Genomic DNA, 16541 nt, shown 5'->3' on the forward strand with positions numbered 1-16541 from the left:
AAACTTTGCAGATTTTGCAGTCCACTTCTGTTTGGAAGTTTCCCATTTTAAAAATGGGTATAATATTTATTCTGAGGCCTTGGAGTAAAGATTCAAAAGAGCAAATGACACTTCTAGAACTTTATCCAGATACATGCGTGCACACATTAGCCAAGGTACTGGGACAATAACAGTAGTCATTCTGCTAGCTGGGAATAGCAAGAGTACGAAGCCAACTCAACACCTGATAGTAGGCATCACCAGTGCTCACAGCTACACCTATAGTCTTAGGCAGCCGTTAAAAAGGAGCACCTATGTATTGATTTGGAAAGATCTATGAGGTATAGAAATATTTTTTTTGAGACAGGGTTTCCCTATGTAGTTTTGGGCCTGTCCTGGAACTGGCTCTTGTAGACCAGGCTGGCCTCATACTCATAGAGATTCGCCTGCCTTTGCCTCCCGAGTGCTGGGATTAAAGGCGTGCACCACCACCATCCGGCTTGGTATAGAAATAATTTTAAAGCATCGATGTATGTGAGAAGCTGTCTTGTGTATGTTAAAAATGTGTGTGTGCATGTGTGTGCATGTGTGTGCATGTGTGTGTGCATGTGTTGCCCAAAAAGGGACATGTTGGCATGTGAGGGGACGTCTGGAGGGAGCATAACAGTTGCTGCCTCACTAGAGGGCGTGTGTGACTATCAGCAGCGTGCACAGCACTGAAGGTGGCAGCGTGTACCTCAATGCATCTGGATGCGACATGCCTGGGAGTGTGGCATTAGAGCTGGCTGTCAGCTTCAGCAAACAGGCTCCATCAGGGGTTCTGTGGAAGCTGAGCTGAGCTGGGAACCAGGGTGAGTGATAAACAGGTGTGAACCGGCTGAGCACCCAGTGAACTGTCACAGACAGAGTGAGGGCCGGGAAGCACAAGTTGAGAGGTGCGCCCCAGCCTCTCACTCCATAGTTTGGTTGGAAGGGCAGAGCTATGGTCTTGGGTTTCTGGGAAAGATAGCAGGCTCCGGGCTCTCCACAATCCTCCAGTGGGGAGAAGAGCAGTCTTGGGGCCAGGATTCATACAGCCAGCACCAGCAGTGGCAGTTCCTTCCGAGATCCATAGAAGCGAGAGTCCTGCGCAGGCCTGTGGCTGCTCACCGGCAGGCTGCTCTGAAGGCATCAGGCAAGTTCCTATGAGGGAGAACCCAGCACGGAAAAGGGACAGGGGTGAGTGGCTGAGCAGGTAGACCCAGGGCTCCTCGGCACCCCAGGGATGGGGTTTCACCTTGCCTGCTCTCAGGCTGCTGAGAGCCTGAGGTCCTACTGTACCTAGACAGAACTCCGAGCGGGAGAGGAGAGACTGCAGCACTGGCAGTCCCGACCCTTCAGTGCCCAAGGCTCAAGAGCTGCACTGGCACAGCCAGAGGCTACAGTTGTTCCAGGCTGTAGAAGCCAAAGACTAGGGGCTCCACACGCTCGGGCTGGGGGATCATTTCCCTGAGCCAGAAGCCCTTCACGTGCAGCTTCTAGCAACAGTGAACAGCAGGAGCAGATGATGGCAGGCAATGCCTGCTGTCAGTGTCACAGCTTCCTGACAGGCCGCGGGTGTCAGAATCCTTCGCTCCGACAGTAAGTGAGCCCTGCTTCCCCCTGCCCCCCCGTATCTTCACAGCCATTTCTCTTGGCCCTCTCTCCCATCCCTCGTCTCCTCTCCACCGTTTCTGCTCTCCCCGTTGGTTATTCTTGGCAGCTCTCTAACTCCAGCCCCTCTTGCTGCCACCATCGCTGCCACCTGAGCGCTGTGGAGGTGACCTGGGTTCCATGCCTACTTTGATCTGCCTGCCACCGCACATTCTTGCCCCACTCAACAGCAGAAGAAACTGAGGCTCAGAGACACTGAGTTGCCCAAGATCAGGCAGGAAAACGGCCTAACGAAGCAGAGAAACTTCCCAAAGTGAAAAATGTAACAAAACATATTTATTTAAAAACCATGACCAGGCCAGCGACCCAGCGTGCAGGAAAAACTGCCACCATGTTGCATCCTGGCCTCTGAGGACATAGGGAATGACCTGGAATCTTGCAATGAGATCAAAGGGAGACAAGCCAAGCAGAGGTGGACGGTAGGGGCTCTGCCATCCTGTGGCTGCCAAGGGAGCAAGCTGTTCATGGTGACTCTGAGGCAGTGCCTGGTGACACACCTCCCCAGGCTGGCCAGAGCATAGCTTCTCTCTAGTTATGTCTGCCCTTGCCATAAAGGTAAAGACAGGGCAGGACCTCAGACCACTCTGAACCAAACCCTGGCATTCTGTCTGTAGCAGCATGGGCTGGCTCTGCCTAGACATGACTGAGATTGGCCTCTCACAACCAAAACACCACCAAAGCAAACCAAACAAAACAAACCCTGGGGTCCTGGAAAGAAGCCTGCCACCTGCCATCAAACCAAAGGCAGAAGAAGCCAGCCAGAACTGTCACCTGAGATGTGCCCAATCCAGTGGCCTGTGTCCAGGATCTTGGCAGGCCCACTGAGTACGGAATGTGAATGGCTCTCCAATCCACACTATGGGCTCATTCCAGACCTCCTCGTGGCTCAGTCACAGGCCCTCTCGACACCCAGCATCCCTAATGCAGCCGCAGGTAGGAGGGGGCGGAATAGTTAAAGAGCAGAAAGTCCATCTTATAGAGGTCAAAGAGGCGGCGCTGATAGAAGGGACTGATGTCCTGGAAGAGGCGCCGGGCCTGGTCACGCGTAGGGTCCTTCTCAGGCCTCCGTGGTGGAGCAGGAAAGCGCAGGCCGGGCTCGCCCACCAGGTCCAGCACAAAGGCCGCGTCATCAGCCAACGTCTCAAACTTGCCCACCACGTCATAGCGCACTAGGCACGGGTGGCAGAGCGCGTGCGCGCGCTCCCAGTGTTCGTTGAAGGGCTCCTGGCGGCGCGTGCGCGGGTCGAGCAGGTAGGCCAGGAACTCTGCAAAGCGCACGTCGTGGCCGCGGGCCAGCGCATCGGGCTGCGCGTGTGGTCGTAGGCGGCGCACGATGCGTGTGCCATAGCGCTGCTGGAAGGCGGCGCTGTGTGGCCGCGCCAGCTTGTTGCGGTAGGCGGAAGCCAGGCGCTCGAAGGGCTCGCGCACGAAGAGAAAGGCCAGGTAGTCGCGAAGCCTCCGGTTGACTTCGGCCGGCGCAAAGTCGGCCAGCGAGGGCAGCAGGCCAGGCGCATGCGCCTCGTGCGCAGGGATGGAGCCCGGGTCCCCACGGCCACGCAGCGCCAGCAGCACGCGCTTCCAGTTGGTGCAGGCCACCTTGGGCACATAGCAGTACAGCAGCCCGTGCGCGTCGTCCACCAGCACATGCCGCAGGTCCTCCGGCTGCAGCAGTCGCTGGCGTCGTGTGTGGCGGCTGCAGGCGCGGTGTAGCAGCTGGCGCCGCTGCTGGTGCACCTCGGCCATCACAGAACGCTGACCCTGCAGGCGACAAGGGACAGAAGCATGCAGGGCCAAGCGTCAGAGTGCAGCGGGCTCCAAGCAGAGGCTGCACAGATACCACGTGCCCAGGGACTCAAGCAAGGGATTCCCCTACTGGAAACTGGAATCCCAGAGGTGTCACCAGACCCTGCTTGGTCTGGGACCAGAATCTGCCCTGGATTTGGAGGAAATGCAGTCTTAACTGCTGAGGCGGGAAGAATGTGAGGAGCCAGGTGTGCTGGGTACTGTGCACACACTAGGATTGCTGAGAATGAGTCTTTACAGTACTGGGTACGCTGGTCAAAGGATGGCCGAGGACAGGGCCCACAGCATATTGCCGTGGGAACACATAGACCAACAGAAGATCTGTCCTCTACTGTGGGTTTAATTTCTGCTCCCCCATTTTGTCCTCCCCCACTTCATCCACTCCAGCAAGGACAACAGAAAGGCTGTGCCCTGGCTAACCTTGAAGCATAGCCAGCCCTTGGCAGCTGCCATTCAGGTGTTTGCAGGATGTGGGTTTTTATGTGTGTTGCTGATTTTGTATTAGTGAATGAACAAATTTCTTTGGGCTTTGATTCATTCCCCGCCCCCAGCAAAGTTTTTCCTTTTATGTGTATGGGTATTTTTACCTTCCTGTATATTTATGTACCATATGCATGCAGTGCCCAAAGAGGCCAGGAGAGGGCATCAGATACCCCTGGAACTGGAAATTATAAGTGGAAATGAGCCACCTTGTGGATGCTGGGAATCCAACCTGGTTCTCTACAAGCAGTGAGTGCTCTTAATGCTGAGCCAGGGCTCCATCTTGCCATCAGCAAATTTAATCCCAGTCCTTTGACAGGAAGTGTAACCTTTTCCCTGCCCATCTGTTCTCTGGGGGAGGGAAAACGAGCCACCATCATTTGTCTAGCACTTCCAGTATGCCAACCACAGTATAGCACTATGAATTAGGTCCTATTCAGAGGACCATGGGCGTGGTCCACTTAGCCTGCATGCAAAGACTCAAGTTGTGCTTACAGAATGAGCCTTCAAATTTATTCTTCAATAGGGTCCTCATCTCTAAGACTACCCCACCACCATTCCACCTCCATAGTTTGAGATGGAGGAAGGGCAACCCACTAGGGTACAGGGTGCCTGTTAAAAATCCATTAAAGTTACTCTTAGTGATGATGATAACTGTACCATCCTTCTGCCGTTCAGTTTTCTGAAAATAATCAAAGACTTTGGGGAATGAGGAGTTTGGGCACCTAGTTAGTAGTCACTGGACTTCCCCTGGATCTCCTAACTAAAAAGACAACAGCCAAACAGCCACCTTGAACACTTACACCTTGAGAACACAAAGATCACAGCTGCTTCCCCTGGCTTGACAGCGAGGCTGGAGAGCTGGGGTTGAAGAAGCAGAAGGCTTAAAAGAGCCAGAGGGGGGGGGGAGCATGCAAGCCCTGCTTCCTGGAAAGTTTTGGAAGGCTGGCAGGTGTTTGGGGCCAGGAGTCTCAAATGCAAGCCTAAGCACTGTGGTGCTGGCTCAGTGCTGCTGGCTCGAGTCAAGGGCGCAGAAGCCCTGACCTCCTGCACTGACGTAGGAGCAACAGCATTAGTAGGACACCCAGGCCTGAGTGAGGGCTATAACACCACGTGGCACCATTTACTGCTCTTTCCACCTGCCTACCCAGAGCTCAGAGTTCCCAAACAGCTAAAGCCATAGGCACACAAAAAACCTGTATGTGAATGCTCATAGCAGCATTATTCCTGTTGGCAAAAACATGGACACATCTTAAATATCCATCATCTGACAAATGGGTAAATATCATATGGCATCAACAATAGCAGAACACTATTCGGCTGTTAAATAAGATGGAAGTACAACAGATGCTACAGAGGAACCTTGACAGCGTTATGCTGGGTGGAAAGGTAACGATTGCATGATTCTTTTTTGATACAGGGTAGCCCTAACTATCCTGGAACTTGTGATGTAGACCAAGCCATCCTTGAACTCACAGAGATCCTCCTGCCTCTGCCTCCCAAGTGCTAGAACTAACAGCATAGTCATAGATTCCTTTTCTATGGGATGATCAGAACAGGTAATCTACAGACAGGAAGTGAATTGGTGGCTGTAAGGGACTAGAAGAGAAGGAAGAGGAATGGCCACAATATAATCATAGTCTCTCTTGGGATAATATAAGTGTTCCGGAATTAGACAGTAGTGAGAACACATGTAAAATATAAAAACCACTGAGTCAGCCATTTCAAAAGAGCAAATTTACACCGAGTTATTTCTCAAAATGTCAAAAGCCTTCAGAATATCTCCAGCTCAGAGGCCATACCAGAAGCAGAAATGGTAAGATTCCCCAGCTTCGGGCATGAGATCATGGATGCTGGTGGCACAGGAGTATGTGGGCGTGTGCCCACAGGCACAAATGTGTTTCTGGGGCTTTTTAAAGTAGTTCACGATTCATGAAGTGGCATGAACTTTGTGTTTCATGAGGCAGGGAAGAAAACAAACTACTTCAGAAAGGATGGGCAGAGGGCCACTTTTTCTTTTCTTTCAAGTGCTGCCAGAGTCCCAGAACCCACAGGCTGGGGTGAGCTTTAGAGTAGGAGGGAGAGAGTCCGTGGTGTAATGTGGGGGTCCTGGGTCAGTCATCCTGCTTGCATTTCCGAAGGAGAGCTAAAGCAGAAAGGTGGACAAGCAGAGACACACAACTTGAATTTCAGAAAGAGATATTTTGGAAGAGTTAAAATGCACTGTTGTGAGATATTTGTATACTGGGCAAAGGTGTATTACTGTGATTGGTGTAACAAAAGCTGAACGGCCAATAGCTAGGCAGGAGGTGTGGCTTGTATTTCCTGGGAGGGAAAGGAAGAGGAGGAATCTCAAGGAGACTCCAGGAGACACAAGAGAGGGAAAAGGTGCAAGGTAAAAGAGAGGTAACGTCACAAGGTATAATGTAGATTAATATAAATGAGTTAAGTTAGAAAAACTAGTTAGGAACTGAGTTTTCATAATAAGAAGTCTCTGTGCCATTATTTGGGAACTGGCTGGCAGGACAGAATAAGACTCATCACAATGCACATCCTAGATCCTGCCTGGAATCCCACACAAGGACCAGTCCCATCTGGGGAAGACCAGGGCCTGGCTGAGGAGATGTGTGCTGCCCTGAACTTTCACCATTCTTTGTGAGCATGCCAAGTTCAGCTGTGGCCACAGGGTCTGTAGGCTCTGGGAAGATCCTGCTCTCTGCCAGGAGTGTTCTGGAAACCTGGCTGCCCTCAACCTCCTCACAGCCTAACACACCCTTGTGGAGGAATGTCAGCCATCTCTTCCTTAGCTCACCTCTCTCCTCACTAACTGTGTTGGGATCTATGCCCAGCCTCAGAAGAACCAGCCATGCAGCTTCACAATATCACAAAAGGGATGTGGCCTGGGTCTGGCCAATGAGCTGTGGGGAAGTTGGCCTGCTGCTCCTGGGAAGGCTTTTCCTTAGGATCTTAGGATACAAAGCAAGAAGACAAGGGAGGGAACCCAAACCTTCGACCACCCACCCTCACCCTGGGGTCCTCTTCTGTGAGGATGGCGGTCATCTTGCAGTCATGAGGCTGCGAATCTGAAACAGGAGTCAACACTCAGAGGATGACAGAGGGTGACATCCCACCACTGTTCTCTGAGGCTCCCAGCTTTTCTGTCAACACTGCTGTTGTTTACAGACTTGTGAATTCTAATACAGTCAACATGATCCCTTCAGCAGATGACAAAACCTCGGCTTTGGATAAGTGAGCTTCCTGAGGACATGGCATTTTGTGGGAAGACTGGCTCTTGAACTTGGGACTGTAGGGACTCACCAGCTGGGGCCGCATCCTGCACTACAGCTCTTGTCGCTCCTAGTGAGCTGCCCAGCTGACTCAGTTCTTCATGAGCTCTATGACTTCTGCAGGGTCCTCAGCCCCTTGCTTCAATCCCCATCAATAAACACACATAACGTAGCCCTATCTTATGGTTTGCATAAGTGGTGAGCGCATGGCACAGATCAGTCCTTGTCCCCTGACATTTCTATTGCTGCCATTTCTCCAGAAGCAAGTATATGGCCTCGATGGATCTGACTCCAACAGTCCCTGGACCCATCTGTCCCTCTGAAGGCTACAAAGCTGGTGGAATCCGGGACCCCTGAGAGTCTCTCCTCCACCTGCTCATGTGCAACCAGGAGTGAACTAGACATACTCTGCGAACAAGACTTTTCTAATCTTCAACCCAAGGGCGCTAGGTTCAGCAGTCAGCCTCAACAATCCTCCCGCAGCAGTCCAAGGGAATCTTCTGGCCCTGCTGCCTCTGCTTTCAATCCTCCATGGTTCCCCCATTGCCCTTGCCAGTGTTTGGGCCTAAGCTAGGCCAAGCATTCAAAACTAATATATCATCTCCATGTCACAATTTGGGAGCTGGTTGGTGGCCCAAAAAGAAAAAGCCTGGTACCAGAATGGCTGCATTCAGTAGGTGCTAATACATGCTGTCTGTGTGTTTGTTTGCCTGAGTCGGGTATGGGGTCTTCTAGTGGCATTCAGTCAGTCATACTTGAATGATTTTATTTTATTTTATTTTGGTTTTTTCGAGACAGGGTTTCTCTGTAGCTTTGGTGCCTGTCCTGGAACTAGCTCTTGTAGACCAGGCTGGCCTCGAACTCACAGAGATCCGCCTGCCTCTGCCTCCCGAGTGCTGGGATTAAAGGCGTGCGCCACCACCGCCCTGCTACTTGAATGATTTTAGACATTTAACAACAACAACAACAAACTTTCTGATGGTAGCATTCAGAAGAAGATGCTGTTAGTTTGGAATAGAGACTTTTTTCTGGGCTTGAGTGATACTCTTGTCTAAGGAGAGGATAGTGAGTCTGACCCATACATATACCATCACTACATCCACAGTGTCCTGGATGGCCAAGTGACTGGACATCAAGGGTCCCAGATATCAGGAGCATTTTGACTTAGCAATATATAAGCAGGCTGGGCTGGGTTCCTTGGGAACTAATCCCACCCTGAGTTGAGTGCTTGTGCTGTTGGGTGTGTGAGAAGCTGTGTGTAGTCCCAGCAGGACCACTTGCTCCATCTGCTTGGAGCTGATTGGGTGGGTGCGTGGGGGCATCCTCTGAACATTCCCTTGTTGTGCCACATTACTAAACTTTCGGAACTTAATGACCATCTACTACCTACTTGAACTCCTGAGCCAGACATAGCTTAATGACCATCTGTTGCTGGTCCCCTGGGACAGACTTGGGACTGTTTTACTTCCCTGTATCTGCAGTACATAACACAGAACAAGCACAGGCCTCGGGTGTGGTGGGAGGGATAATGAGTAGGAAAATTAGACTTCTAGACTACACAGGAAGCCCCGTTGTGCACACTGGACAGAGCCTATGACAGCACGTATACCAGAGGCTATGACTTCCTGTCCAGGAGGTAAAGGGCATCCCAGCCACTTACCTGGTCCAGGTCGTGCAACAGTTGAAGGGGACTCTTCCTCACTCCTCCAAACCAGCTGGAGCCCAGGGCTTTTTTTTTAAATCCTGAAGGGCACAAGGACAGAGAGCTCACTGCTGGCTTTGGACAAGGTATGGTTTGGCCAGTACCCCTAAGACACATTTAACACACTTGTGTGACTTATTTTCTTCTTGTGTCTTCTCTTCCTCCTGGGGGTTTGGTAAATGGTGGGCACTGGTAAGGCAGTATCCCTGGGGTCATTCCCACCTCCGTGCCCTAGCCTCCACCATTGGGAAGTGGCAAGTACAGGGAACAAGAGGAAAGGAGCCTGCCTGCTCTCTGGTAAGAGCATCCAGAGCAAGGGTACCACGCTATCTGAGGCATCATAAAAGCCCCCGGAAGCATGTGCATGGCCCAGGGTGCGGATGCCACTCCTGATAAATGCAGCTTTACCTGTTTCCAGAACTGGACAGGGACACTCTCTACGTTTTTATCTTGCATTCTTCGGTGTCCTTAAGACTACAGGGCTGTCTGCACACCTGAGGCCATGTGTGTGTACCTAGAAGGAGTGGAGCTTGAACCAGGGCTCATGGAGGAAGCCTGTCTTGAAGATGCCCATGGACCCAGTCCTTGGACTTCTCCAGACTATACCCAGGGACGGATCTCTGATCCTGTTGCCTTTTCGATAGAACAGCACATACATTGGAGAGTGAGCTGCCAGGAAAGGAGAGCACCACTAATTATAAGCTGTGGCTAAATACAGCAGCTGGCATCAGCGTCTGAGCAGGGTTGCAACATGGCAGAGTGACCTCTCTCAACAGGAGGGAAGAAGAGCATCCTCATCATTCTGCAGGGTAGAGGTGTCACTCTAGGCCATCCAGTGACGTGGTCTTCTTAGAGCCTCAGCAAGCAACTGGGGGACCATAATTCCCTCTTGGTCTGTGGGCAGGGTAGGGAGAGCAACCTGGAGGGACTACACCACAGTCATCTGACCCACAGCCTTCTTTGAAGGTTCCTATCCTTCCAGAAGCCACTCCTTGCCCAAGGCCTTCCATTTCCTGGCCAGACCACAGCTGTCTAAGAGTGGGTCCCACAACAGATGCCAAAGGTCTGTGGGTAGAGGACAGGCACCCAGGGTTCCCAGAATAGCTGTGGTCACAGATTACAGGGCCAGGCTACCTCCACCCTGCCAATGAAGAGTCCAGGGCTCCAGGCCCATTAAGGACAGGCTGGCTGTAGAAGGGATGGTGTGTGCGTGCGTGCGTGTGTGTGTGTGTGTGTATTCTCATGCACATGTCTACATGCATGAGTGTGCACACACACACAAGTTTATCAGAAAGGGTTTCCCTTATAGTCAAACTATAAGGACCACTGAGGCTACAAACAGGGCCACATGGAGCCCCAGCATCTTCACCGCCAGGCTTGCTCAACCTGCTCCCAGCTGTGGTCCCCCCCTTCCCTAAGACACATAGAACAGAACAGAATACAAAGGAGGCAGCAGGTTTGTATAGCCAAGGGGGCCCTCAGCAGAACTAAGACTTCCTCTAACCCCAAGCATCAGGAAAGCTAACAACTACCCTGCCTTAGAGAGGAGAGAGAGAAAGGGAAAGAAAAGGAACAGATGGAGTGCCAACAGCAGGAGAGAGAAGGAGATAGCGCTGGACTGCAGCTGAGAGACAGTGTGGACTCAGGGGAAGGAGACCAGAGCAGGCCTGTGGGCTGGAAACTGGCAGGAACATGCTGATTGTCCAGCCAGGCCGCCTCCCTCAGCTCAAGACACCAGAGTGAGGCCCACCAGAACTTTTGGTGCCCTGTCTTGGGTGGAGTCAGGGCCCCTGAAGGGTGAAAGGAAATCCTGGTGAAAGCACCACAGGCCTCAGCAGAGGGCTTTGCCCGGCATCTTATGTCCACACAAGGGCAGGTGACACAGGACACTATGTAACTGTGCTGTGTGAAACTGACCTGTGTCGTCCTGTCAGGTGGACACTGTTACTTTCCCACTTAACAGATGGGGAAACTGACAGTCACAAGGTCAGAAACCTTCAAGGCTACTGACTTCAAAGACAGGCTAAAACCTCAGGTCCCAGTGTCTGCACTGCTAAGGCCCAGGCTTCCACTTGTTGGGCTCCTGCCCATCCCGCACATTCTAGGGATCCACAAGGTCCTCAAGCTCTGCTTTACTAAAAAGGAAGTGTCCACCATGGTGGGGAGGGATGAGGCACACAATGTCACAAAGGGTGAAAAACAGCAGAGCACACCCTCTCGGGAACTTGTGGGCTGAAACATCACAAAAATCTAAGAAAGTTGACCTCAGCAGGAAGCCCCATGCCCCAGGCCTGGTTGCTTTGGGGGATGGGACTGGGGTGGGAGTCCAGCCCAGGGCACATTGCAACAGCCACATCCTGGTTAATAAGTTCTCACTGCCATGTTGCAAGACTAACCAACACAAGCACCAGGAAGAGCTAGGTCAGAGCCTTGGGTCTGCTGGCTCCATTCAAACCTCCCCCGCCAAAAAAAAAAAAAAATGCTTTGGGGGAGCTGTGCAATCCAGTGTCAGGGGCATTCTTTCCTGTGATTACCCTGACGGGAGAGGGGGATACATTGGACAAGCTCTTCACAGAAGAAAGGTCATTCTGCCTCTCTCTGGTTATATTTAAACTCCATTCATTGACTTTGAGGAAACTCCTATTTGACCCCATCACCAGGTCCACATTGCCTCTTAACTATCAGCCCTCATGGCTTGGGAGCAACAGGAAACTATCCTGCCAACCTACTGCTTATCCCACGCGGGTCACCTCAAAATCTATGCAGCAGCCCTGTGCCCGCCTGTGATCCCAGCTACTTAGATGGCTGGAGCAGGAGGATCACAGTCTATACAGCTCAGAGTACCCAGCTATCCTAGGCAAATATTGAAACCCTGGCTCAGAAACCTTAGATTAAGGAGGAAGGACTCAGAAGCTACGAATACAGCTCACTGGTAGCACACATGACATTTGCCAGCCAGGAAGGAACCCCACTTCTGTCTCCAGTACTGGATCTGGGGTGGGGGTGATGCTTGCTACTGGTTTGCCTCTCATCAGAGTCCAGGTCCTGTCGAGGGTAGCAGCCTCTTGCTGACCGTGTCCCACTGAGTGTGGCAGAAGATATCTTCAGTCATGCTGCTGGATAGCGTCATGTCGAGTTGACACAAGCTAAAGTCATTTAGGAAGAAGAAACCTCAGCTGAGAAGATGCCCCTACCAGCTTGGCTCACAGTGCATTTGCAAATGGTCGATGTGAAAGGACCCAGTTCACTGTGGGCAGTGCCCACCCTGGGCTGGTGTTCCTGGGTGTGATTAAGGGAACTGTGTTATTGTCCTGTATTTCTTAGACAGTGCCAGGGACCATTTAAAGACCGGAGAATACCTCACCTCCTAACCGGCCGTTCAAGGCTGAGAACTGGGCTCAGCTCACGGCACCTCTCTAGCTTTTGGCCACCACTTTCCCGGACCCTATGCATCAGTCCAGCACCACGCATGGTGCACAGGCCTTCTGCACCTCCAGTGGACACACGTCCTCATGGATCCAAACCCCACTCTCAGCACTTACTTCTGTCCTAATTTGCTTTCCATTGCTGTTATAAAACACCATGACCAAAAGCAGCTTGGGGAGGAAGGGGTTTATTTCATCATAGTTTATGCGCCATCACTGAGGGAAGTCAGTCAAGCAGGAACCTAGAGTCAGGGACTACAGGAGAGACCACAGAGGAACAGTTTACTGACTTGCTCCCTATGGCCTGCTCACAATAATTAATTGAGAAAATGCCCCCACGGACTTGCCTACAGGCTAGTCTGATGGAGACATTTTCCCAACTGGGGTTTTCTCTTCCCAAATGATCCTTAGCTGTGTCAAGTAGAAAGAAGAAAAAAAAAACCTAACCAGTTCATTCAGTTTCCCATATAATCAAGTTATATGCTTCTATCAAAGTCTATGTCAAGTATCCTTGCTTTGTAAAGTAGAAAGAAAAAGCCTAAATCATCATTCCAAGCAAGGATGGAAAAGGAGCAAAGCCGTACGAACATTCTAGAACAGCAATGGAGCTATCACGGAGACCCTGTGGGGAGGGTGATGTGCTGGGTAATTGTCCCATCTCCCCCCATGTACCCCTTTCCCTGACTCTGGGCTGTAGGACTCAAATCCTGCCCCCACATCTCTTGGCTTAAGGAAGTCACTTCTTTCCTCCTGACCACAGTTGCCTCCCTGCTCTTTCTTGAACTGACTGACCCATCAGAGAGCAATTCTCCAAGAGTCTCCTGAGCTCTGGACTCCAGTTGGACCTGGTGAGCCTCTTGTGAGCCCCATCCCGACAGCCACGCCCTCTCCTTTTGCTACCAGTCTGACATTTAGGACGAGTTGTTCTGAGACTCCTCTGCCCTCCCATTCAACAGATCAAATCACCCTAGCCCCACCTCTCAGTGTGTAACTAGGAGTTGATGATGTGGAGACCTGGGGTTTTTATGTCAAAACACAACTCTGTGGGGTGGGACACCTATAAGTTCTGCTCCTAGACAGGGGCAACAGGTTCCACAGATGTGGTTACAGGTATGAGCATCAGGGGAACCCAGGCACCGGGCTCAGGTCGAGGGGGCAAAGGACAAAGGGGGCCTGGAGATGGCACCACCACTGGGACCCCATAGGGGAGGGTGGCATGCGGAGGACAGAAGTGTCTTAGGCCACTGTCCTACTTCACAATGCTACCTTCTCTCTGACCCTGGGCTCTGAGCCAGTGTTGGTAGCAGATCCTGGGGCAGGGGGACCAGAATAAGTTTCCTACTGGAAAGAGGCCAGTGAGATTCCCCGGGGCAGCTAGAACCCAGGCCTGTGACCCTGTTCAGTGCCCCATTGCCCAGCAGATGGTGACAATGACATCTCATTCCCTGAGGCAGGAAGGGACAGGTCCCAGCTCGGTCTCTCAGCTGGGTTATGGCACAGGGATTCTCCTGGGCCCTGATCCCCCATTCACCCATAAATTTCTTCCCATGAGCCCCTGATGACCTAGAATTGGGTGCAAAAATGGGCATATCCCCCTGAGCCCTGGGACAGTGGGACCCTATCCCCTGCAGCAGGACCAAACCTTTCCACTGTCTCCCAGCCAGGGCCTGCCATAAGCACTCTTTTTCTCCCCTGAAGTGGAGAGCTAGCTCTAGGATACGAGGTGGAATTGGCTTTTGTGGGCCCAAGGAAGTCTGAAAAGTTAGCCGCTGGAAACCTACCCCAGTGGGGTGTGAGCATCTGGAGAGACTGGGAGGCAGGGGCGGCAGCTGAGGAAGCTCAGAGACCCATCTCAGACTACGGGCAATGATGCCAGGGTCAGCAGGGACTTCCCAAGCCAGATGGTATGAGGCCAGCGGGGGTGACAGGAGTAGCTAGCAGCCCCACCTGAGCAAAGGTGTTTACAGTTCTCCCTCCCCTCCCAATCCTGTGGGTGAGGAGGGGGCCCAGGGCAGTGGTTGTTTCTTTTCTCAGACCTGACTGGAGGGGCTGGCAGGAGAGATATGTCGCCAGAGGCCTGAAGACACACTGAGAGCCACCAAGACATATGGTCCTCTGCAGACACTCTCCAGGACCCTCACACCCCATAGCAGAGTTGAGTGCTGAGAGACCTGAGCCACTGTGGCCCGGGACTTGGGTAAACACTTGTCTACAATGAATGACAGGGTGGACAGAGACTGTGGCCACAGCAGACACTGGGACCACACCCCAGACTGTGCCAGGGGACACTGTAGACATGAGGAAGCACCTATACAGGGCTAGCCATTCATCTTCAGGTCCTCGATAAGGGGAGTAGGCTTCCTGGGGTGGGGGAAGGGCTTCCAGAGGTATCCAGGCACAGCCACTTGTGTCTGTTCATGGAGAGGTTAATTGGCAGAGTGGGTAAGTGTGGGCCTGGTGACTACTCCTTAGGCCTCCCCAGTTCTGTTCACCTGTACCGCAGCCCAACCCTGGTCTCCATCCCAGGGATTCCCTAAGGATGAAGCCAACATGATGAAAAGCCTGGGGGTGGGGGTAAGCACTATCTACTGTAACATTCAAACTTGCCCTCCCAAAAACCCCATAAGGATGGAGTCGGCACCTATTCCATAGATGAGACCGCTGAGACCCTGGGAGGGGACAGGTAGCAGGTTAAGCTTTCTGAGTGACCTCCAATCTACCAGGTTGGCCACTGGGTCCCTCCATGGATAAGTACCACCCAGAAAACAGTTTTCCCTTGTCCTAAGTCACTCCCAACTAATGCTGCTGTCCACCCTAGGGTCTGAGGCTGTCAGGGAGGGAGCAGACTCCATAGACACATAAAAATGGGCAGACGGTCACAAACGTAGCCTAGGCACCTCCAGCCCCCCCCCCCCCACACACACACACACCTGGTCTCTGCCCTCATCCTTTTAGAACGAATAGTCCTCCAGAGGATCTGAGGAGACCTGAGCTCATTCAGAATGAAACCACATGCCTGGTGGAAATTGGTACGAGCAAGATGTGGATCCTGGACTCCCAGGCCTGCATAGAGCTGTACAGTTCTTCCATGGATGTAAGTACTCAGAGGGGTCTCAGGTGGAGACAGACATCGCGAAGCAGCAGGGCGAGGCTCAGAGTGGAGACACTGACAGAATCCCCCTAGACTGGTTATAAGCTCCACCACAATCACAACCTGACCCAAACAATAGTCACCTCGTCAGCCAGCGACGTGAAAAAGACCCCTTTGAGGAGTGGAAGGCGCCCAGCTGGGAACAAGGGTAGGTGCTTGGTAGACCCAGGGGGCGCTCCAGCTAGTGGAGCCCCAAAGCGGAGGCACCCGCCAATGCGCACTCACCGAGACGCAGAAGGAGGAGCGCGCACAGGAACAGGAGCGCAGCACCCAGACTTGCCACCATCAGCAAGCGCCGCCGACAGCAGGAGCGCCTCCCCATATTGTGCCCCACGCGTGGCAGGCGACAGTCGTCCGGTGCGTTCTCTCACCGCGCAGCCGAGACCCAGGACACGCCCAGTCCTGAACTTAGCCTAGGACCCGCCCAGGAGTGTCTGGCGTTCCTTCCTGTCTAGCTGTCTAGCAGTAGGCGCGTGCTCTAGCAGACTGAATGCGAGAAACTGGAACCCAGGACAGTGAGATGCAGCGTCTAGCCCTGTTACTAATCACCTTTGCGAGTCGGAATTAGGAGTGGAGAAACTGTCAGGTACAGGTGCTCCAGGCCCAAGGACCAAACAGGCACAGTTGGAGGCTGCAGCTTGGGTGGTGAGAGCCAAAGTCCTGTTGGTCAGAAACCCAGGCTCCAGATGCTCAGGCTGGATGCTCAGCCCTGGGCTTTAATCCCTAGTACTGAGCAGCTATTGTAACCCTGGGTGTGACAGATCTGTCCCCAGGCTTTGGGACTCTTAACCCTCAGTATTGACAAAAGTCATGGTTTTCAGACTCAGGGTGCTGGAACCCTCTGCAGTTGAAGCTCGGTATCTTCTCTCAATTTCTTGTCTCCTCTCAACTTTCACTGGTCTTGCCTACGAAGACTCTGTTCTCCACAGCAGCCTCTCTGGGGAAGACCACTTCGGGGAAAGCCCCCTCCCCGACCTGACAACGCAAGTGATCATGAGCTGATTCAGAATGGAAGTGTGGCA

At 52.5% G+C, this 16541-nt stretch overlaps 1 protein-coding gene across 1 annotated transcript; it reads right to left on the reverse strand.

Moving 5' to 3' along the window:
• Window positions 1–2432: 2432 nt before the first annotated feature.
• Chst13 (carbohydrate sulfotransferase 13) lies at window positions 2433–15841 on the reverse strand. Its single transcript, XM_005364867.1, has 3 exons — window positions 15745–15841; window positions 8902–8984; window positions 2433–3429 (listed from the first exon to the last, which is right to left on the reverse strand). The coding sequence occupies exons 1-3, from the start codon at window positions 15839–15841 to the stop codon at window positions 2590–2592; spliced, it is 1020 nt and encodes a 339-aa protein (XP_005364924.1). The 3' UTR covers window positions 2433–2589.
• Between the last annotated feature and the right edge of the window lie 700 nt (window positions 15842–16541).

This window comes from Microtus ochrogaster, unplaced genomic scaffold (genome assembly GCF_000317375.1).
Source record: "Microtus ochrogaster isolate Prairie Vole_2 unplaced genomic scaffold, MicOch1.0 UNK1, whole genome shotgun sequence".
In the NCBI taxonomy this organism is placed as follows: domain Eukaryota; kingdom Metazoa; phylum Chordata; class Mammalia; order Rodentia; family Cricetidae; genus Microtus; species Microtus ochrogaster.